Source organism: Lissotriton vulgaris, chromosome 3_1, assembly GCF_964263255.1.
Source record: "Lissotriton vulgaris chromosome 3_1, aLisVul1.2, whole genome shotgun sequence".
In the NCBI taxonomy this organism is placed as follows: domain Eukaryota; kingdom Metazoa; phylum Chordata; class Amphibia; order Caudata; family Salamandridae; genus Lissotriton; species Lissotriton vulgaris.
The window spans coordinates 1,205,652,785-1,205,677,921 of NC_141689.1; the positions used below are offsets into that span (position 1 = coordinate 1,205,652,785).

Sequence of the window (25,137 nt, forward strand, 5' to 3'; positions counted from 1 at the left end):
CCTTAGAGGAGTGTTACATTTTTATAATTTTTTTGGAGAAATCCCTGCATGCTGCGCTCCAGCAAAAGTAAAGTAATGCATTTAAAATACTGTTATAGTGAGGTAAGTGCGGTCAGAAACATAAGTGACACGCTCAACCAAAGTAATATATTACATTAAAAATACTATTATGGTCTTTGGAGTACGGTTGGAAACAAAAGTGATGTGTTGTTGGCAGTGGAGAGGCAACCTATTCCTAAGTGGCGGCCACAGCACATCTATTGCAGGCAGAGCGTCCGGCTGAAGATAAAGGTGGTGTCTCCCTAAGTAGGCAGTAGTGCTGGGAGGAATGTAAGTTAGGGAAGCTTTTTTTCGTTGGAGGGAGGACACCCAAAAATGCAGAGCAGAAGCTGCAAGTAAAAGATAAAGCGGGGCACTTGTGAAACCTGTGCCACAAGTTATTTAATTATTTACAAAATGGGGGTTGGCTCGCCGGACCATACAAAACAAAAGAAAGGCACGCCCGCCATACTTTAAGATTGGTCTGGGCCTAAATCCATCATTTTTTTTTGCTCACCATGCCTTTCTAGTTTGGACCCAGCCATATGCAAATCGGCCTTGACCCTGCGCCCAATGGGAACAGTCCAACCCAAACTGCCAGGTTAGGTCTTCCCTGCATCATGCATTATAACCAGCACCTCTCAGCGGGGTTACTATACTCTTAAAATACAGAATAGCCTCTTCCCATATGCTATTTTTACATAGCAAAACAGGAGAAGCTATGTATTTCTATTTTTAGTACCACTGGGTATGATGATATGTGGCCTTCCTGCAATTTATGTATCATACAAATGTCTGTATTAGATATACAGTGGATAGACAATCATTATGGATACTATACATTATACACTATTCATGGTGCTAAATCTAACTTTGCAGTTCCAATGCAGGCATCCTTGCACCACAGTGCAAGGGTGTTTGCGTTGGGGGGAATGATTGTTTATGTACAGGAAGGTATCGCTTCCTGCACATAAACAATCTCGAATGACAAATTGTAACTTCAATGTGTGCTGCATTGTGCCGCACACATAGAAGTTGCAAATCACCATTTTTTAAATGATGGTTTATGTACAGTAAGGTACACCTTCCTACACATGAACAATCTTTCATGGTAATTTTCTGTTTGAAACAGCAAAAATGAGGAGAAATGAAGCATTTCTCCTCTTTTCGCCATGTTAGGACCAAATTGTCCCTGGTCTTAATTTTGATGCTGTCTCCTATTTACACCACCCTTGTAAATAGGTGGCAGCGTCAAAATCAATGGGTGTTGGGTCAGAACGCCTACCACAACACCCATTGCCACGTTAAGTGGCTTAACGCTGCTTTGTAAATAAGGTGAAGGTCTATCGCACAGGAAGGTCGTCAAAAGTGACATTTCTGTGGCTATAGGGGCTTGTAAATATGACCCCTGATTTGTTCTTTTTGGCAATTTTTCCCTTTGAGTTAGTTGGGTTTTCAATAATGTTAAATTTATTAATGATCTAATTTGAATGCAAACTTTTATCAAATTTCTAAAATACACGAAAATGGAAAAAGAAAAAGCCTACCTCATTGATATTCAAGACTTAGGGGCCCATTAGGATGGCGGGCAGATTGCCCCCGCCAGGCTGGCGGTAGCCACCGCCAGCCTGGTGGGGGCAATCCGCCCGCCATCCGCACATAAATTCCCCCCCGCCATATTAGGATGGCAGGGGGGACCGCGGCGGACGGAAAGACCGTCCGCCGCTTTTCCGCCCCGGTCGCCTAGCGGCCGGGGCGGACAAGGTTTAATATGGTGGCGGTGTCTATTAGACACCGCCAGCCATATTAGCATGGTCCAAAACAGATGCCTTTCCGGGGGCCCGCAGATGCCAGCGGCCCCCGGAGTGAAGGACAGGTGGGGGGTACACACGGGGGGGTACCTGTGGTACCCCCCTGCATTTGCATTAACAAAGCAGCAGGCACCGCGCGGTGCCTGCCGCTTTGTTAATGCAAATGCATATATGCATTTTTAGCATTGTGGCGGGTGGTGCTGAGAGCACCGCCCGCCACAATGCTAAAAATGCTGTATGCGTCCGCCACAGTGGCGGGCGCATCCTAATCCCCCCACTGGACCCCCGCCCTTATGGCGGGCAGTCCCAAACTCTGAAAGGATGGCGGGCGAACTAAGTCCGCCCGCCATCCTAATGACCCCCATAGTTCTGATTGTGACCCAATTCCTATTGAAATTTTACGATTGACCTATTAGAACATAGGTAAGTTTGCAAAATTCTTTACTGTTCGCAAAAAAACGAGTCACAAATTGCGACCAGTTTTTAACACATCAGCTTCAAATTCCTGCTATGGGGACCACCAATTTCACTCAACAACTACATTAACTATTAATTTTATTATATTGTCAAACATATTAACTATGCTTATTTCTGTTGGCATATTTTATATTAGGTGACAGGTGCTACCTTTGATATATTGCTCTGTATATTAATAAACATTTTGAGCTGATATCTCTGGATCTTCCAAGAACAGGCACCTCTGTTCAGTTATTGAACTGTACTAATGAACTAATATTTAATGAAATATAAACGTATTCTTTGTGCTGTGGATTGCAGGTGTAAAAACATCAGTCCATTAACATTAAATGCTCATTGTAAACGAATAATATGCTGAAGATGGAGACATTGTGAGAGACATGGACCCACTTAGGCAGCACAGTCCTCTCTCCACTCATCTGCCTATGATAGCCAGAACAAAAGTACGCTACTCACATTACTTACTGCAAATTACCCAATGGTTAATTTGAGCCAGTGGTTTCCGGTGCTCAGCACCGACTCCTATTTGTCAACACCGCCCCTTCTGACAGCTGCCGCATGGTGAGGCTGTATGTATAATACAGAAATGAGCAGCACAACACTTGTTTAATAATCATATCAACATTAAAACAACTAATACCTCCCTCCCAAGCCATTCTTACAGCTTTGGGGGCCTTGAACACACTGAATTGTCAGACTTGTACCCGAGTGATGGCTAGCAGTTATGCATGTATTATCATTGGCAGCTCTGACAGTACCAATGAGTGGTGTAAGCTGGTGTGGCCTCCTAACGAGGGCCCTGGCACTTAATTTTTTACAAATTAAACACTGATATTACCCCCTTCGTTTATATAATAAAGACTCAGCACATTTATAGGACAGAAAGGCTACATTGGTATTTAATATTCTGATAGTGTCATTATTTGGATAAAGTATACCTAAAAAAACATAATTACACAAAATGTAATACCAGGAGAAGTGCAGCAGAGCCTACATTGTAAATTCCAGGATGATGCCATATTTCACAGCATGAGGGTGAGTGGGTGGTTAGCTTTCAAATGAATGCTATTTCAAACTCCTGTCTCCTAAACTTTGAATGGGCTGTCCAGGTAAAACATCAGACTAAACTCAAACCTTTACCCTGAAGAAAATCCTCCACAAAACGGCCACACTTTTATCTAAACCTTACAAACTACGAGGTGCTGCCACCTGATAACACACTGGTGCAACCGATCCCAGGGGCATATTATCAAGAACTGTGTTAACATTATCGCCGGTTTAGCGGCATAAATCTGTGCAGGACATCTAACCTGGGCTTCTATTGGAATTCTACAACGCTTATTAGCAAGCCCATTATCGCAGTTTTTGCAGCAGTTTCCTGCCGCTAAAACGGCAATAATTTTAACGAGGTTCGTGCTAATATGCCCACTAGTTTTTACAAAGGAACTGTGGTATCCTGGCTACTGGCTCCATGGTAACAGGATGCCACAAGTTCCAGAATGTTAGTGTGAGGTTGGCAGTTGAAGGGAGTACAGCTTGTGGCTGCATGCACCTGCTTGTTCTCCAATAAAGTACTAACCATCTTTCATTCACCTGCGTGGATTTGTCCTTACATGGCTCCTTGTGCTTTTGTAAGAGTAGAAGGTTGGTTTTGTGGCACTCCCTTGCCACCCACCTCAACTTGATAGGAGATCTCCTCCATAAACACACTATACAGAGAGGCTTAACAGTGACACCAACACATCATTTACTGCATCCATGTCACTAGCATAAACTAGCTTTACTTGGTGACGATGTCACAGCAGCCCTCATATTAAGGTGCGTTGCAAGGGCATTGGCATTAGCTTCTCTTCACTACCCCCATCCACACATACAATGACCCAGCGGGCTGCAGAATGAACAGGGGATCAGACACAGTCTCTTAGCATGAGATCAGGGACTGAACTTTTTCCAAAAAAGAGGCGGGAAAGTAGCATGCAAAAAACCTTGGGGTGTATTTACTAATGATTACTCGTGCTCCTGCTACCCACTTTTTCACTTTTGCTGATGGTCCTTTTAATGTATGTATTTTCCACGTAAACGTAGCACAAACCTTTGAAAAATGTATCACTTTATGTACTGCAAGGTGAAGTAGGAGCACGAAGACAAATGCACAAATGCAAAGTGGAGATATTTTTAATACTGTACAAGGGGTTAGTACAAAATTCAGGCATCACAATTTGCAGAGGTAAAAAGTTAACTGACCTTTGGAACCTTTATTACCTCAGCGTGCTAAGGCAGGCAGAACCAACAGAAGGAAAGTAGGGGATTATGGTGTTGTGGGCCCTAGGCACACATGCTGCTGAAGTAACTACACAGACACCAGGCATGTGGTTAGTGAACTGGCCATGAGCATGTGCACCAGGGCCCTTTTATTAGCAGGGTAACGTCACTTATGACACCTGTAATGGATGGGTGTGGGGTGCATGTGTGTCCACTCCCACGAGGGAGTGGTTGACCAACTTACTGTCTGCTGAGAACCTAAAATGTGGGTTCAGCGCTACGCTACATACATCTCAAACTTTAATCAAAATAAAACAAAGTGTAACCTCTAGAAACTAACTGTTCACATAAGACACCACACAGTCTCTTGGTCCAGAGAGGCAATCCGCGGGACAATAGTGAACCGGTGCAGCTGGGAGCACCTGAGCATCTCGGCACACATCCATATTTTAACCAGAGTCTACTGGGCACAAACAATGTGTCAGTGGAATCCGGATTCCTTGGCAGCCTGTCCATCAGATCAATCTCCTCTCACACACTGCTCAATGAACTTATGTGCTCTGGCGGTGATGCTATTGGTGTCCGTCAACTAAACAATGGTGCATTAGGAGTGTTGGTGGAGTCCTGCTGCAGGCTGAAATGGGGTCAATGACATTTCAGGATGTTGTCCTCTGAAACCGCTGTGCCTCTTGGTACCTTGTGGGTGGAGATGCTTCCCAACCATCTCTTGTGCTAGTATCCTTGGATATAGGAATGTCCTTGTGTGGGGCTGCTGCCATACTGTGTGAACTGTGCCGGGCTGCTTGTGGGCTGCCTGGGGGCCATTGCAGAAACACAGACAGGATCCAACAATGTTGTTTGGGCAACTGCCAGGTTGGGTGACCTAATGGTGGGTGGGCCTGCCAAAAGAATGCAGGGGGACATGGACTATAAGATAGCCTCTGGACACTTGGTCTCTAATTTTGATGAGGGTGCCTCAGTCTCTTGGTTCTTCTGCAGGTACAAGGCTCCACCCTGATGACAATATCGCTCCTTGGTTAAATGGGGTTATACACATGGCAGTGATGTTGTGGTTGCCATTGAACCTGGATGACAGGGGGTGGAGACTTGCCGGGAAAGAGGATGTCTGGAGGGACTCCGCAGCCATGTATCTTTGTCTTGCTGAGGCTGTTCTTCACTGCATTTTGGGAGCAGGATGCTGGCCGACTTAGACTGCTGACGATCGGGGATGGACGGTCGCACTGGGAAGCTTTGGAGAGAGATGAGGTTTGCCCTAGTTGCAGCTTACATTTGGCTGTCCCATTGAGCTATCTCCAAAGACGTCGGTCTGCCTTGGAGCTGTGTGGTGTCTCCGGGTGCGGTGCAAGTCTTCATTCTTCTTTCCTTGGTCTCTCTGGCGCACCTGTGGTCATCATGTTCTTCGTGGTGACAGGATTGTCGCTCTTCTTTGCGTGAACCTCTTCCAGGTCCGATCCCTTCCTCAAGGGTCTTAGCAATGCTCCTTTGCCAGGATGGCGGGTCACACTTTCCCCTCGAGGGCATTGTGCTGGCGCCTTGAGCTTGCACTTTCATGGCACCTGCTCCTGCCTCCATTCAGGCAGGCCTGGTGGAGTCGATCACTTTGCTTGCTGTGTGATGTGGCATCTGTCTACATGCCCCATGTCATTGGAACACATGTTTAGATGGCAGCTTGCCACGTGGAGTGTGTGACCCTCCTCTTGCCTGTCTTGGACCACTGGTGACTCCATCTTGAGACAGTGTGATGGAGGACACTTTGTGCTGTCTTTGGTCCACTGCTGGACTTCGTTGGTTCAATGGAGGTGTAGAGGCTCTCCCTGCTACCTTTAGCATTGCATCTTCTCTTTGGAGAGGTCTCTGTCTTCTGGGCGCCTGCTTAAGCCGTCAGGTTTTTGAGTGCGGCTCTCTACGCACTTCTGATTTCTTCATGGTTGCCCTCTTATGGCGTTTGGTGTCCTTGCTCACCACTGAGGGTGGGTGACAAAGTTTCCTCGAATGCAGTGGCATCAGACAGCCACTGGGGATTGCACTCTCTGTGCACATTCTTCACATACTTCATGTGGGGATTGTTGTCTTTTTGGGCCTTGCTGCTCTTGTCTATTTGACGATTGTCTGGGCTGGTGCAGCTTTGGGCAATGAGGTATGCACTGCAGGCTCTTAGATAAATGCAAGGTTCACAGTACTTTGTGCATATATCTGCTTTGTTGGGGTTTTATTCTTTGCTCACTTGCTTACTTTGTTAAGGTGAAGTACCAAAAAGGGCAGCTAGGTAGCACTGTAGCTACTCTTCACATACCGCAGCAGCTTTATTCAATTGTGGGCCATGCAGCTCTCACGCAGGCGGTGTGTAGAAAGGTAGTGGGGTAAGAGTTTGCTGGTGTGGCGCTCCTCGTGCTTATGATGGGCTCCATCTGTGTATTTGGGAGCAGCTTTATTCAGACAGGAATATATGTCTCCACACCAGGTTTGTGTCAGTTCTGCTGCAGGAGGCAGTGCAAGGTGCAGCAGTGGGGCATATCCTATTTTCAGAAAAGCCAACTAACGGGGCTCAACTATCATGCAGACAGCCACAGTCTGACAGTCCCCGGCTCTCAACCGCTCTGGCTGAGCTCTTACCTGCCTTCCACCTAAAAAGAGAATGTGTGGAGCCCCATTAGTTGTTTATTTCATTCCGAGACTCCAGTTGTCTTGCTGCTTTGCTCTTTTTCACCCCACTGGCCCGCCTCTGCCAGAACATTACAAACAACCCCCCGTGCAGTAAAAACTCAGTACTAGCGCCTACAGCCTTACACCTTCCCTGAAACAGGAACTGGGAAATCTCTATTCTGGATATGATGGCGGAGAAATACAATACTGGATTGTCAATATTATGGTTAGTGTGTGCGTTTGCAAAAAAGTGTTTCATTTACCGAAGCACCAGTCCTCACAAAAAAAGTATTTAATACAAAGGTATGCATGATGAATAACCCATCAACAAATGCACTGAAAAGCTGACAGTACACATGTACCTGCAGTGTTCACCACCTTTGCTCCATGCCGCCTGGTCCACGAGCATACTCCTGGCTGCCAGACAGTGACTCTGAAAGTCCAACATGCCTCACATCGAACCTCAAAGGGCCTTCCTCATAAAGTGCAGAGCGGGAAGCCAACACTTCAAGCCATACTTGATTCCTTGATTTTCCTCCTGCCAGAAGCCTCTACCCCACCCTTTCCCAACTCGTCACAGGGTGTGACCCACGACCCACCCCTCTAGGACGAGTTCGGAAAGGGTGGGGGGACCATGCTCTCCGCTCCCTGATTGACGTAAAGCCCCAGTATTACAGGGCTTCAGTCTAAAACGTCCAGGGATAATTTCGCCCTCACGTCATCAGTGGGTGGAATCTGGGCCTCGAAGCTATGTCTTTGCCGAGCTAATGACCACACAGGCCTCAGGGCTGTGAGAACGTCAGCCCTGAAAATACTGGGGTCTTGAGTCGGCCCAGGCCCGGGAAAGCAGGTGTAATGCATCACTCTACACCAACATAACTACAGGCTGCAGTATCATTATAGAGTGAGTGGCAGCATTTGGCAGTCTCTGCCCCCAGCAATAAGGAAGATGAACAAAGTGTAAGAAGTATGCATGCTGCAAATTAAAATAGAAAATATATTTAGCTTTTATTTTAGTAATTGGGTGAAAGTTAAGGGGATGGAGCCCGGACGCCCTCAATGAGAATCCGCCACTGTATAACACATTTAGCCTCTTAACAACGACAAGGAAAGGGATGGAGGAAAGGAGGAAGTAAATAAAACAAAGCAGTTTTTCTTCAAGATTCTCCATGATGGGGTTCTGATCCCTTCACGGTTCATGACATGATCAGCAACAGTTCCACCTTCAAAGGGGTCATCTGCAGATACTGAGGGAATTTTGGGATCAGATGAAGGGAAATGTACCTCAGTGAGAATGCTTACTGAATGATAACACCAAAAGGAGTCTCCCTGTCTAGAGTGTCTCAGGAAATGTCTCCCTAATCATAATTAGAAACCCCATTGGGGTCTTTGTAAACATCACTGGACACTCACTCACATGCATCTGGACACCCTCCTCAAATGACAATATTTACCATCCTGGATGATGACACAGCCTTTGTATAGGCCTAGAATACTTAATTCTTTTCCTTGTGCGGACGAACATTATTAATGCAACCAGCAACATTCAACTCCCTCACATCAGGCTCACTCACAATATCATTTGGGCATGACAAATTGGAAAAACAGCCCACAGGTTGGTTCCTATTCCCAGGCACATGTGATATCTCAAAATAGTATTCTTGGAGCTTGGAACAGAGCTTGACAATCTCAATAATCTAGACAAAGGGGCCCATTAGGATGGTGGGCAGATCACCCCCACCAGTCCGGCAGTAGTCATCGCCGGCCTGGTGGGGGAGACCCACCCCGCCATCCACACCGCAAAGACTCCCTGCCATATTATGATGGCTCGGGGGTCCGCGGCGGATGGAAAGACCGTCCGCTGCTTTTCCGCTGGTCGATTCATCGACCGGCGGAAAATGTGCCTGCATATGGTGGCGATGTCTGGATTCAGACCTTTTAAACTTTAGTTTGGCCATCCTGTAAGGGCTGAATCCAAACCCCTTTTGTGGGCCTCTCTATAAGCAAACAAGCGACAAGGTATCAGGGCATCGCATCTCATTCTGAGTTTTTCAGGGAATTCCATTAACAAATGTCTTTCATGGTTTTCTTCAACCTTTAAACTAAACCATTTGTCTAAGGGTGCTGGGGAGTGGTGAACTTGTAGCTTCCTCCACATCTATCCAACATAGGTTTTAGGTATGCAGACATAAAAATTGTCCCTCTTTTTGAGACCACCTTTTTAGGAAACCCTACAGAGGTGAAGATACCAAGGAAGACCATTGCCACTTCAAGGCAATGACAGTCCTGATAGGAATTGCCTCTGGACACCTAATGTCATGATCCACTATCACTAGAATAAATCTGTTTCAAGATGCACTTTGAGGGTCAAGGGGACCAACAATGTCAATTCCTACTCTCTCGAAGGGAGTCCCAACCACTGAAATTGAAACGAAGGGAACGTTTGGTAGTGTCCCTGCCTTGCCACTGGCTGAATAGGGGACACAGGAGTGACAAAACTCCTTTACCATTTGAGACATCTGGTGCCAATAGAAATAGGCTACAAACCTGTCTAGGGTTTTAGTTTGTCCCAGATATCCAGCTGTCCGGATGTCACATGCTAAGGTCAGAATAAACTCTCTATACATGGGGGACAACCACTCTCTGGCTGCCACTGGTTTGGGGTCCCTGGAGTTCGTGTACAGAAGTCCATCTTCCCAGTGGGCCCTATGGGTACCACTGACATATTTATTGTCTTGCCTTGCAGCTTGATACCTAAGGCTTTCAAGAGTTGGGCATGTATTTTGCCCCTGACATAGGTCCTCTCTGGTGGGTCCCCCTGCACTTAGGAGCTCTGCCAGGTAAGGCCAGACTCCTTCTGCTGCAGTTTCCTTTTCAGACACCAGGACATCATACCTCCGGAGAACTCTGCCCCCAGTCCTGTGATCTCTTTGAAGCTGCCTTAGCAGACTGCTTGCCTTTCTTTTGTTTTAGGTGCTTTGGTCCACTAGTTCAGTATCCAAGCGCCCATGACTTCCCTGGTGTGCTGCTTATGCTCTTGTGGTAACACACACCCACATAGGACACAACCTCCTTCTTTGGGCCAGTTTCCCCTCCAGTCTCTAAGCTTACCAAAGTCAATGGATGGAGCTTAGTCTCATTCGCATGAAGCGAACAGTGGTTCTGCCACAACTTTACAAAGACAAGTAACTCTAAAGTCATTTTTCCCTTTACTACATTGGGATATCAATACATGTTTCTAGAGAAAATTATCTAAGCACATGATACAAGTAACATAACACAAATTAATTGTGGTATACAGTAATTTATTTTAGTCAAAAGATATTGTCATTCATAGAAAAGCAAGAGCTATACATAATAATATCTACTGAGAAGTGTGAGACAAAGTGAAATAACGTGTATAATGTACATGCATCACAACAAATGTATTGGATACAGAAATAAATTACTGTATACCACAATTAATTTGTGTTATGTTACTTATATCATGTGTTTAGATAATTTTCTCTAGAAACATGTATTGATATTCCAATTGAGTAAAAGGAAAATTACTTTAGGGTTACTTGTCTTTGTAAAGTAAGTTTTGGCAGAACCACTGTTTGCTTCATGTGATTGTCCCCAGGTTCTGCACGATACTGGTTAGATTGTTGCTGGCTTGAGAAGCCCGGGTGCAGAGGTGTCCTGGCTATCCTTGGTGCTGAAGCAGGAGCCACTGGAGAGCTGGTTTTACTGCTTACATGGTGCTCATGAGAAACAGGATACAAAAAGTCAATGACAAAGCCGCTGCTGATTTTGGATGAAGGTTTTGTGGAGTTCCCTTGAGGTGCAACATCCAGTAAAGGGGGTGATTGCTGGACTGGTGACCAACAAGCCTTGGCAACGGTAAGCATAGAAAAAAGTTAATTTGACATCTGGAGGTCCGGGGGAACAATGTAGCTGCCTGAATCTATGTGGAGGTTAAGACTATGTTTCCCACAAGCCACTGGACCATTTACTTCTGTCCGATGCCTCAGAGGGCCTGATGATCAGCGATTCTTTGGTTCCAGTATATTGTTTTTGCCTGCTGTTGCAGGGGACTCGTATCACTAGCCCAGGTGAGTCTGGTGATGCCTTTGGCTCTCAAAGGGGTCCCTCTGTCTGGGGGAATGGAGCTTTGGTTTAGGACAAGACACAGCCGTGCAGTTCTAGGAAGGGTGCCACAAATGCAGAGTATCATATCCTTGGTTTGTACAACTCCTGTTGTTGCAGACCGAGGTTTCTTCTTGTGTCCTGTTTTGCAAGTCAGATCAGAACTGAGATTCTGGTATCAAGGGTACCATTAAATCCTAGATTTAGGGCTGTTATGGGTGTAGGTGCAAGTGGCCAAAGGGTTACTAGCCCCAGCAGCTTATCCACCCCTGAGGTGAACACATCCAGGGTGTAGGTCACCTTTTCTACCCACAACCCAATGCTCTGCCACTTATAAAATGGCAGAAGTCTTCCTTAGCTTCACAGACTATGTAGCCCACCCGCGAGGTGTGGATAGCCTTCTGGGGGTGTACACCTCCTGAATACCTACTTTTCCCACCTGCCCAGGTGAAAATGTGCCTGGTGGCAGGGGGAGGTCTGTTTCCTCCTTTGGGAGGCAGCATGGTTGCATATCATAGGATGTGCAGCCATTAAAAATCACTGCCTTGATGTGCTACTTCACTAGCCATCCTGTCAGGGTGTGACCTCCTTCTCATCCAAGCCTTTGTTTCTGCCTCCTGGAGGAGTTCACACCTCCTGGCAGGACATCAGATTCCTGTCCTGGTGGTAGCAACCGTGGGATGGCTGTCAGAGCAAATAAAAAGTTGGGGCAACTAGATGGACAATCTAAAAGGTAGCCACCTGGGTGCATGCCACATCACCCTCGACATGAAATTAGTTTTGGGGTGATGAGGCAAGTTGTTTGATATCAAACACAATATATTTTGGCGGTACCATAATGGAGCTACCAACCTTAGTTTTGCCCAGGTGCCAGCCCATGTTATCCTATAGACCGTCTTTCACTTATGATGTCCTTTAATGGTAAAGACCACTATAGGGACATATAAGCTTGCACTTACATGTCCATGCCTTTAATATAATGCACACTAGTTTCTTGGACTCAGGAGGCTTTCCTTAGGAGTGACTGGCATATATTAAAAATAATGCATTGACTTTGCCATACATGGTGAGGGCAAAGTCAAGTTCAAGCAGTTTGCACTAGTCCTGCAGTCTACAAGGCAGGCCTGCTGTCAGTAGTTTACTTGGGTCACTCAGGTTGGTGACCCCTTTATCACCCATGCGCTGGGTACCACTGGTATCTTATACTAGGGTATTTTTAGAAGGTTTGAAGTATTGCCCAATTGGGGGTCTCCATTTCACACATATCAGTTTTAGGGAGAGAAAACTGACAAAAGGGTTGGACAGCAGGGTCCAGTGCACTTTTAAAGTTATAACCGTCAGCATTGGAGCAAAAAGTGTGGGGGGCCATACAAAAAGGTCACTTTCCTACAGTCTGCCACTCTGCGGTTAGGAGTTCATGTTTCTCTCACAGAAGCTGGTCGCTTTTCAGCCCTCTTAAATATTGATGCCTTGATTTTGTAGGTTGTGTCAAGTGTAAGGAAGCTGAGCGGAGTTACTCCAACATACTTCTCAGCCTCCTTCTTCCTTCTTTTGTGACAGACTGGCTGGTAGGACACCACAATGTTTTCTCTGCACATTTCACCAGTCAGTGCTGTTATGATGGCAAATGCAAATGCCAACACACTAAGCAGTTTTCATTTTCAAATGGTGGCACACAACTTTAGCCTACTTGTTCCTCATAGCCAAGATAAGGTAAGCTCAAGAAGAATGCAAACTGGCGATATTTTTATCAGCATGCAAGGACTTAGGACTAGGTCAGGCCAGCATTTCAGCTCCCCAGGGAAAAGAGCTAACTCACCTTTTGAATCTTCGTTACCTTAGTAGTCTAACCCCCAGATTCATCAAAGTCATGTTTTGCGAGTCCTTAATAGCGAATTTTAAGGATTCGCTTTTAAAGACTCGCAAAACGGGATGCATGTATAAATCGCAATATTTTTAGCGATTTCTACTGCTTCCTTATTTGTGATTCGCCAATTGCTAATCGCAAATAAGTAATGGCATTCCCATTCATTCCTATGGGCCTAAAGGCCCATAGGAATGAATGGGGAGTCATTCCTTATTTGTAATTAGCAATTAGCTATTCGCAAAGAAGGAAGCAATTTCAAGGGTGCCAGGGTGTCCAAATGACACCCTGTTGCACCCCTGAAATGGTCATCTTCACTGGTGTTGCGCACACACATGTCCCAAGAACATGTGGGTGTGTAACATACAACGTAGAAAAATGCACCAAAGTGCATATTTCTAAGTTTTTGCTATTTACCACGTAGTTTGACTTCGTGGTAAATAGCGGCCCCAGATTGCGAATTCGCGATCTAGGAATTGTTCATGCATTGCATTTAAGGAATCCCAAATTGCGATTCCTTAAATGCAATCGCAATTTGGGAAATCGCAATAATTTGCGATTTCTTCAATTGCGAGTGCATGAACCATTGGTGCATCTCAAATGCCATTTTTGCGGGCGCAAACGGCTGATTTTTGCGATTCGCACCGTTTGCGCTCGCAAAAATGCTTGATGAATCTACCTGTAAGTCAGGCAAAATCAAGAGAGGAAAAGGGGTGTGGGGCATGAGCAAAAGGGTAAAAGTGTGCATATAATGCAAAGCAGGAGCAAGCCTGATTCTTATTTCCTCAAACAAAATATTGACCTACAAAATCAGAATTAGTTCAAATAAACTCAAGAAACTGAGCCCGCTGGCATGCCGCTGTTCCTGCTTATTTTCCAGTGCAGAACGCGCTGCTGATGCTAAATCACAGTGTGAGCAGTGCAACTGGACTATTTCCGAGGAATTTCACTCAATCTTGCAGACCGTTTTTTGTAACTCCGCAGAATTCCGGCAAGCAGTAAAACTGCAAGCTCCGCCTAAGCCTACAAATTAGCAACTCTCCTTGATTTGCATATAGAAATGTGCCAGTATAAGATCCCAAGTGTCCGGTATCTAGTAGGATAGCGCTGTTTTTTATGAGTTTTGTCTGAGTTATGTACTAACAATCTGTGGACTGCTGTAAACCCCTTTGCCTCATTTTAATGATGGCCGCCTGGTACCTGAATCAGGATGCACTTAGGATGGTAGTAAGCCTGTGCCTTAAAATAGTCCATCTCGAGGAAGTGCCTGTATCTTTATGTATACAGGCGGCTGAGAACAAGCCTATGGGCAAAGCTTGGAGACATAGGGCCCCATTAGGATGGCGGGTGCATTGCCCCGCCCGGCGGTAGTCACCGCCGGCCCGGCAGGGGAAATCCACCCACCATCCCTGTAGAAAAGACTCCCCACCATATTATAATGGCCGGGGGGTCCGCCGCGGACGGAAAGACCATCCACCACTTTTCCGCCCGGTCGAGTCAACCGGGATGAAAAGGGTTCAATATGGTGGCGGTGTCTTTCAGACACCGCCAGCCATATTAGAATGTGCATTTCTGATTGCCTTTCCGTGGTGGCAATGCCGCCAAGGCATGCGGAGTCTGCTTGGGGGGCCCATTGCGGGCCCCCATCGACTCTGGGGGGTGCACATGGAGGTACAAAGAAAAATGTGGCAGGCACTGCGCGGTGCCTGTCACATTGTGCTTTGAAAAGCACAACATGCATTTTTAGCATTGCGCCGGGTGGTGCTTTCAGCACCGCCCGCCACTATGAGAAAAAATACGGGATGCGCCCGCCAATGTGGTACGGGATGCGCCCGCCACTGTGGTGGGCACATCCTAATTGCCCCCACAGGACCCCCGCCCTTATGGCGGGCGGTCCCTTTTACTGTGTGGACCGCCCACCATCCTAATGATGCCCATAGAGTCATGGTCCAGCAAGGAAAGTGTTAATATACACATTGCAAGTTTTTAACTCCAGGTCGAGTGTTCTTATTTCAGGAAATGCTTGCCTTACAGCATGTAATGATAGAAACTTGATATAACATTGTGATCCTTAAAATGATACACTGTTCAAATTATACAATGTTCTCCTAAATAAAGAAGTCTAAGATAATATGACGAATATACATCATTCAACGTTGGCAATATTCCCTAAAAATTACATTCTAATTTAAATACAACAGATCCCTTTCCATCGAGAATCATCACCCCAATGTTTAACATCTCTGACATTCTAGAATTGTTTAGAGCCATCACTAATGGCAGGGCTTCTGGTCCTGACAGCATACCATCTGACATATTCAAACTTGACATGGAAGCATGGCTCAAATATGTACATCCCATTGCAAATGCTGTTTCTGAGGGTGGACTCATCCCAGACTTTTGGAAGGTCGCTGTGGTGCTCCCAATTTACAAAAAAGGGAGATAAGTCACTACCTGGCAACTATGGTCCTATTAGCCTAATAGATTGCATTCAAAAGGTCATTTGCAGTTGTGTCCTTTGCTAGATTCAAAACTGGATTGAGGTGGAAAATATTCTCAGCCCAGTCTAAGCTGGGCTTCGCTGTAAAATCTTGACTATAGATAAGGCTTTTCGTTTCCTGCTCATCTATTGAAAGATGGAGGTAATCGGTGAGGGCTACCTTTATGTTGGCTTGTTCGATCTAAAATCTGCCATCGATCAAATCCCTCGCTGTAGTCTGTGACACGCCCTCAGAGACCTGGGTATGCCCCCTGATATGTTCTCTCTTGTATTACAGTAACATAGTGACAGTTACTCTCAAAATAGCTGGGGTGTCCCAGATCAGCTGACTGAGAGAGTCACAGTTTCCAGGAGTGTGTGCCAGGGCTGTGTATTGGCCTCAACTCTGTTCCTGTTGACATCAACGAAATCGGATCCACCTTGATGCCCCTTCACTTGCAACCTTTAAAACTCCCATCCCCGTATTCACTGATGACACCCTTTTGATATCCAAGACCCCGAGCGGCCTACAGAAACTCCTGACTTTCTTTGATGAGCTCTGCCAAACCCGGGGCTTGGAAATCAGCATGTCAAAAAATAAACTAATGTTTTTTAATCCCTACCAATCCTTTAAATGGTGTCTGACACCAGGCTTAATTCCACTAGAGAGGGGGGTTTCATTTGCCTACTTAGGGATAACTTTTTCATCCAACTTGCCTTGGAAGCCCCACACTATCAAGGGCGCTCTGAAGCTCAGACAGGTTGCAAGAGCAATTCTAAAAGAACGTTATGCTTCCATTACCAAACTCGTAGCCCCTGCCCTTGAAATTTACAAAGCCAAGACCCTGGGCTCTTCTTTGTATGGGTCGGAACTTGAGGGGTTTCTCCAACATCAATGATCTGATTGTGTCTAAAAATAAATTCATGTGAGCAATTGCCCTTTTGCCACCCAGTCCCCCTTTGCCGCCTCTATTCCAGGATCTGGGTGTGAAATGATTGAGGGTAATGCTCGGTTGCATCCCCTCCTATTTTGGAGTATATTCTGAACCACGCCCGAGCTCGCCCACTGTGCCATTGCTCCACAAGCTGTCATGGTTGCAAATTGCTTTCATAAAATTTCATGGTTGATGCACATCGAAGGGCTGCTTCTCTCTCTTGGCGTGACAGCTTTATTGGAGGCCCCTGCCGTTAGTCATCAACACCCTAAAAAATCCCTCAAACAACAGCACTGGCTTACAGTCATGGCCCGTGGAGGGAGTTTCGGTGGGGCGGAGAGGCAGGGCGGGGGAGGGGCAGGTTGGGGGGGGGTGCTAAAAACTGGAGTATGGATAATTGAAGGTAAGTAAACACTTTAATAAAAACGAATTTCGTAGCGCGCCCTGAATCGCAAAATGCGATGCAGGGCGCGCTACGAAATTTGTTTTATTTATTAAATTGTTTACTTACCTTCAATTTTCCATACTCCAGTTTTTAGCACTCCCCCACCCTGCCCCTCCCCTACCCGCCTCTCCGCCCCACCAAAACTCCCTCCACGGGCCGTGGCTGCTGGCTCAGCGTAATGGTTACAGACACTCAAAAAGCTGCCTGTACTACCATGTCGAACAAATTTCTTGATTTTAGGTCCTCCCGTGGGCTTGAGCTTTTTTGAGATTTCATCACTGTACCAATGGATAGGAAGCTGTACTTTCAATTTAGAGTCAGAGCATTGCCGCTGAGAAATCTCACATTCAAATAGTCTGCTTCGGCATCTTCTGACTGCCTAGTGTGTAAACACCAAATTGAAGCCGTTCCTGTGTTATCTTTGCATGTCCAGCCTATGTACGCCCTAGCTCATTTTGGTTATCACCAGAATGCAATCAGTTGGGCACGTGTAGTAATTCTAAGGCACTGTACACCTTTAGATCTGATTGCCGGCCTCTATTTGCTTGTGCAGTCACCAAGGGCCTGATTCACAAAGGTAAAATAAGACAAAAGTATGACTTTAGGTATTCACAAAGGGCATTTACTACTCATAAATGCCCTTTGTGAATACCGAAAGTCGTAAAGTTCAACTTTTGGTATTCGCAAGTAGTAAATGTCCTTTGTGAATATCAAAAGTCGACAGTTTGTTCTAATGAGGCCTGCTTTGACCTATCTTCAAATGCTGTCCTCTCCCACAGTTTGCTTGGGGGTTGCAAGCTTTTTAATAGGGGGCCATCAGATACATGAAAAGCTTGTCAGCTCTAGAGTCAGTGTGTTCGGTTACATAATGTGTACTTCACTAGATAGACTTAATATACTCTGGTTCTTTATTTATTGCTTGTTTGTACCTTATAATTCTGCTCTGTTTGTATACCTATAGATGCTCGATGAATTTGTAAATTGGGATACCTTTTTATCTGTGCTGCATATAGTATTTTTAGAATATATTTTTTTAATGATTTTTAAGGTTTTAAGTACGAATGTCTTGTAATGAACTGTGCTTTTATGACTCTTAGCTGTCGAATAAAGTATCTTTTGACTTGACTTGACTTGACTTTCATCTCAGTTTCCTTTTGTGAATCTGGCCCAGTGTTCCTGGGGGCTATGTGGATGTTAAGGAGGAAATCCCTGGCTAATAACAGAGCTAGGGCAGCCCGTGGCCGACTTCCTGGACCTTTTTCTATTTTGATGTTTTCCCAAACCTGTGGGGCAAGGGGCTTTGCGTAGACATTGTACCTGGCGCTCAAATTGTATTTATATGCCTTGTTGTTTTTTATTGTCACTGATGTCTAACGCATTTAGTGTAATACAATGTCTTTAAAAAAAATCATATAACAATTTTTACTTTCGATAAAATGATTCCATTTATGCTGGTATTGTCATTTTATTGTGCGCCCATTCCAGCTTATCTATTCATTATGTAGATATGTATTTTTATGAATACTTTTATGGCCCTAGTTGCCGAAAAAAAAATTGACTTTGACATGAAGAAAAATCAAGGAGTTGAAATACAAGTTCATAAATCTTTGAAAGTAAGAACAAAAAATACACCAAGTAATCATGCGAAGAAACAATTAAAAGAACAGCCTTAAACTATCAAGTGTTATCTCTACAGTTTTGAGTTCAACTGATAGTCAGTTTTCCGTTTCCAAAACAGCTAACTATTTTCCACTTCTAAGAACCTAACGGGGTGAATGGGTGTACCAGGAGTGACATGGGCATGAGGGGGTTTTCAGTGCTGAGTTCGATACCAATTGTGCTTGTCATAATTGGATGGGGATGCTTTGACAGTGAAGTGCTAACAAGATACCAGGTATTGGACCTGACGAGAGGAGGGAAAGAGCTCGCAGGCATGTGTATCAGGGAAATTCTATGAGAATCAGAAAAGGACAGAAGAGGAGGGCAGTGTGAGATGCAAAGAGGCATGACGGATAGAGGGTCCCCACTGGCGAGAGTTCAATAAGCTCTATAAAATAGAAACTCGAGGATTTTGGACTAACAAATGTCACATATACAAACTAAGTACAAAAGATCCCTAGGTAGGTTTACAAAAGAAACAGAAGACAGGAATTTTATCAGAAGAAAATTACATTGATTTATATATCTGCCAATGTTAAAGATTTTGTATCAAATTATGAGTATGTGTGGCATCAAACACCAATGATACATGTTTGTCCTTCTTTGGTGTCTTGCAGCTGGGAAAGTCTGTAGTCGCAAAAATGGACATTACTGCTGGCACAGTCCTCACCTCCAACATGCTCACTGTGAAGGTGGCAGAACCTGCTGGCGTTCCTCCTGAGGAGATCTATAGTTTAGTGGGAAAGAAGGTCAAGAGAGATGTTGGGGAAGATGAAATTATCACCAAGGAGATAACAGAAGAAAATAATAAAAAGTTGTGTTAATAAACACAAGAAGGACTTTAAGAATTTCTCATGGCTTAGAATTGCAGTGTATAGAAAGTATTAGAATTTGATAATTTAAACTGCCTTTTTTAATTTATATTCTGATTGTTGCATTATGTATACTTTATATGTTGGAAAGTTTCTTCATGAACGTGGTTTAAAATTAATCTTGTTTATTTTAAAATGTATGATATGTCTTATGTAGTTTGCTTTGTAATACATGCTGTACAGGATGTGGAAACTATCTGTTCTTAAAAATAAATAACCACATTGTAAAAGTAATCGTGTGCATAGTTTTGTATTCAGAGTCTGATGAGAGGAGTGATATTTTCTCAAACTATGTAAAGTGGGACCTAAGGCTCATACTATTAAAACCAAAAATAACGTTTTTTTTAACAAGAGTGATAAGACCAGGGAATTTACAGAACGTGTGGACTTTGAAAACATCCGGTATCAGAAGCCATTGATACACATCCAAAGTAGGCAAGAGGAAAAGAGACCCAATGAGACAGATTCAAGAGTCAGAACAACGAAGGCAGGACAATTCTGAAATACTTTCAGCAGTAACATCTAGATGTGGGTTCACTCAAGACTGGCAGTATTAACAAATAATGTATATCCCCAAGTAAGGCAACATCAGGCTGGGATATGGAAAGAGAAGAAGTGGATAGAAAAACTCCAGGATTCTCTGAAATAAATTAAGAGCCCCCCTGCCCCAAATGTCTGGCAATCCACCATCTACTAATTGGAAAAAGTCTCTCTATTTAAAGACAGAATAGACTTCTTATGTCAAGAGGCTATAAAAAACAATCCCTGAGTGATCAAAAGTGTGAGGCTGTGACAACAAATCGAAAAAGGCTTGGTAAGCTAAGGACAAGCAGAGAGTAGCCATTCGAATAAATACATTTCTCACTTTTAGAGCTGTTAAAATCTGTGCAGATGGGGAGGCCACAGTGTGATATATGAGTTCTGAAGAAATTACAGAGTAGTTTTGTTTTGGTATTTATTTCTTTGTACACTCACTGGTTCTAGAAGGAGGGTTCTCTTACATCTTAGTGGGCTACTAACTGAACCAAGACACACATCCTGATATTAGGAGGGAACTGGAAGCTGAGACAAGATCCACTGTTGAGAAGAATGAGAAGACTAGACGAGAGTGCCAATAGCGACAGAGATATTACGAGGAGAGTTATGACAGAATCAGGGTAGTATGAGTTTTTAATGTATTTTCCTAATGAGTGCGGATTGCACATCAGTTTCAGTCACCATCTCAAAAGAGATGGGATAGTGATCGATGTAATGAATTTTATGAATAGTAAAAACCAGGGAGGGGGATTTAAAAAACTCAGGGGCATATTATCAAGGGGGTTTATCTCCGGTTTTTTGGATTTAAAAGCCAAGAAAGCGGAGATAAAATTATCTCCCTATTACCAAGCTGTCGCTAACACCAGTTAGTGACCGCTAAAAGGAGATAGCGACCATCTTGGGCCCCGCTTTGCATGTCAGTCATATTTACCACTAATGACATGCAAAGTGGGCGTGCCAAGATGTTAGAGACTGGAAACAGTCCCTAACATCGCTATCTCCTATTACCAATGTTTGGAGATATTCGCGCTAAGCGCGAATATCTCCAAAAGCTAACACCTGCCCTGAGCAGTTCTTAGCCATGTTATCCAATGGGAGGTGGATAACATGGCTAAGAGCATTTGCTCGATAATGCATGAATATCGCGGACTTTTCAGTGATATTCATGCATTGCGGCCGTTTTTTATCGCATTAGCGATAAACCTTGCTAATAGCAAGGTTTATCTGCGATAAAAATCGCCGATGTGCGGCGATAATTTTTGCCTCTAAACAAGTTAGAGACAAAAATTATCGCTAGTTGTTGGTAATATTCCCCCTAGTTTCTGATTAATCCAATAGTTTCACACTGAAAAACAGAGAACATTTGGATATTATGGAAATAAAAATATTTCCACATGGAGCATGTTTAAAATGACAACTGCTCTCTGTATTCCCAGGTACCAGATGACAGACCACCTGTTTTGAAAGAGCACATAATTTACAGTTGAAGTCACCTCCCCACATCACTATGAAATCCGTTTTTATCTCCTCAATGTGACTAGACAGAGCGTGTTCCAAATCTAAGGCAATGTCTGTATTCCTAACATTAAAATTATTATGATCGAAATTTACAAGTATCAATATCAGATTTCGCCTGAGGGAAATATTGATAATCTGAAAATGCGGAGAATCGTACTTGATCTTACCCATCCTGCCATTCATTGTTGTTGAAACCAAAGTTTGTAAGCCCCCTTTGGCATGCCCGCCCAAGGAGATCGTGGCTGGGGTAAAAAATTGAATAAAAACCATTCATATGGACAATGTCACGCGACCATGTCTCCTGAAAACATACTATGCTATAGTTCTGAATAAAAGCAACCAAATCATCGATTGCTGGCTTATTAGACAAACCTACAATATTCCAAAAGAGGCTATTACAGGTTGCCAGACTATTATAACCAGTGGGTCCCTTCGCTAAAGTGGACAAGAGTGACTGAAACTGATGTGCAATCCGCACTCATTAGGTCAGATCCATTAATTTACGATAATAACAAAGGGCTCCTCAGGAAGTGGTCCACTATAAATCCTGATCGGGTTCTACATCAAATTATAACAGCAAACTTGACTCAAGTACTAGGTTGCCTGGATGATATTATAAACCCATCAGTTATGGTAACATCTTTCATGGCAATAAGTCAGACTGTAAATGCCACTTTAACTAGGAATTTTAGGCCTAGTACATGGAACAACAAAGGATGGTTTAATGCCGATTGCACTCACTGTCATAACAAATTAATTAAGACTTTGAAAAAAAGAACAGAAATCCAATAGAGGTAAAACAGTTACACCTTGACTATTAGCAGGCCCTACAGAAACGCAAGCAAGAAATTAGACAGGAAGCTTGGGGACAACTATACATAGCCTGTCAGACCAAAAACTTTAAAGTCTTTTTTCAAACTGTTAACCAGGATTATTTCAATGAGAACAATGGGTGCAAAATTGATGCAGCATTTATGCCTGAGACTTGGGTTGAGCATTTCTCAAATTTATACAAAACCACTAGTGATCCTGTTCTTAGTATTAATATTAATTTCGGGGCCTTAAGTATGGCCCCTCCGACACTTGACAAGGTAGAAAGGGCCTTAAATCAGACAGTGAGGAATAAGGCCTTTGGCCGTGAGGGCGTACCTGCAGATTTGTCCCTGGCCAATACTTCCCTGTGGCTTCCGCTATTAACAAATATTTTAGGTTGTTATGCAGTTCTAGGACCCCCTGACTACTGGAGAACTGTGACAATAGTCCCCATCTTTAAAAAGGGTAATAGGGCTGACCCAAAATGCTGCCAGCAAATATCTTTGATTGACTGCACCTGCAAGATCATGGGCAGAGTAATCTTAGAAAGATTGGAGGCCTGGGTAATAGAGAATGGCAAGCTCTCTGACATTCAATATGGATTTAGGAGAGGCCTGCGGACGGTTGTACAGTGCCTTAATCTTCCCCTGGTCATGGGCAAATATACTTTAGCCAAGCTGTGTTCCCTTTATTTAGGGTTTATGGACTTGACATCCATCTGCCTTTGACTGGGTGCAGAGAGTAATGCTCTGGGAGAAGATGTTGGGAATGGGCATAGAACCACCAATTATGCATTTTATAGCTGCTATGCATTGGGAGGTCACTGGGAGGGTTCGATACGGATCAGGCGGGGAGCTTACTGCTCCAAATAAAATGAGTTGTGGAGTCCGCCAGGGTTGTGTGCTTGTCCCATTTTTATTTTGTTTGTACATAAATGATTTGGAAACTTCTATTATAAATGGGCACGTGGATGCACCCCAGATAGGCCGTAGGTTATTACCAGCTTTATTATATGCAGATGACTGTGTTTTAATGTCTTGAACCAGGGTGGGGATGCAACGCTTTTAATTGGTTTTAACAATTTTATGAGTGACCTTGGCCTCAAGACTAATGTGGCAAAATCTCAGATTATGGTGCTGGGTAAACATCCTACCATTGCAAAGACATTTTTTATAGGCAGTGAGAAATTGATTGAGGTGCCCACCTTCTCCTACTTAGGAGTAATTTTTGACACAAAAAGCACATGCCTGCAGTTAATGGAGACAAGGATAAGGGGTGTTAATCAAAGCCTGGAAGCTATTTTTAGATTCAGTAAAAAGCTACGCTCACATCCTGTAAATGCAATAATAGAGATTTATAAAGCTTTATATGTTGGAGGAGTCTGAGGCTCCTGCAAGGCTTCAGGTCTTCAGCGAGTCGAAAACTCATTTTTCAAACGCCTACTGACCCTTCCACGGAGCACCCCTGCTACCATGTGCCATAGCGAACTTGGTGTGATCCCCCTATCCTTTCGAATGCAACTAGCACCACTCTTATTGTGGGGCACAATACCTGGGCAAAAGAAGAAACAGTCCTGAATCGTGCCATTATTGTAGATTGTTTATAACTACAGTGGGCAAGCAAAATCCCTTGGCTTTCCTATGTCAAAGCCCAACTGAGGAACCTGGGTTTGTCAGATTGTTTCGACAACTCAGCAAATACTGCTAAAATTCCGAAGACCAAGCTAAAGAAAGAATACATGGCACATTGGTACTTGAAAAGACATATGCAGGAGATGGGTAAAAAAAGGTTTTGCTCAACAGGGACCGAGCCTTACCTTTCTTTTTACTTTAGTCATGACAAAATATATTATCTTATAAGGTTTAGGTTTGGAAGCTTCACATCTGTTGGTTTCATATCCACGAAATGCTTATACAGATGCTGGACTGGACATCTGCCCATGTGATTCAAAATCGAAGCAGAGCATGTTGCACTTTATGTTCTTTTGCAATTTTTATATTACTACAAGGCGCTCTTTATTAATACCACTTTTAAAACATTTGAAAATAAAAAGATGCCAGGCAGCTTTGCACTATCTCCAGCTTTTAACGGATGAATTGATCTTTCGTCTGGTTTATAGATATATCTCCTCTTCAGTTCGACTTAGAAATATTGTTGGGAAATGAGCTTATATTGAATTTTATCATTGCACTATATACATACTCATGCTTTAAAACTGTTGCCATATGGCACCAGGAATGCAGATTCCTTTCTGTCTCAGTATAATTATTGTGAGTGTATATGGCGGTGATATGAATTGTCTCTTTTTTCTTTTTAAGAAATATTGTTTATACTATCTATTTTTCTAAATCAGAAATCCTTTGTTTTTATGCATTCTTCTATGGCTTGGAATCTAGCCGAATAAAGATTTCCGAATAATGTATTTTACAAACAAGCCAAATACTTGCTGATCTAATTATTACATACACAGTACCTATTTATTTTTATTTTTATTTAATCAGCTTATAAAGCGCACTGTCACCTTACAGGCATCCTGGCGCTGGTGGCTACACAAGAGGCAAAGGAAAAGTTAAAGCAGGCACAGGAGACTATGGCTTAGGAAACAACCAAGTCTTCACAGATTTCCTAAAAGGG

General features: G+C 43.8%; 1 protein-coding gene across 1 annotated transcript in view; it reads left to right on the forward strand.

Moving 5' to 3' along the window:
* Positions 1 to 19,869, forward strand: part of LOC147727645 (N-acetylneuraminate-9-phosphate synthase-like) — a 103,185-nt gene extending 83,316 nt beyond the window's left edge. Inside the window, exon 6 of the mRNA XM_086961659.1 lies at positions 19,381 to 19,869. Within this exon, the coding sequence (XP_086817785.1) occupies positions 19,381 to 19,587 (207 nt within the window). The 3' untranslated portion in view covers positions 19,588 to 19,869. The remainder of the gene's footprint in view (positions 1 to 19,380) is intronic.
* Positions 19,870 to 25,137: the final 5,268 nt, after the last annotated feature.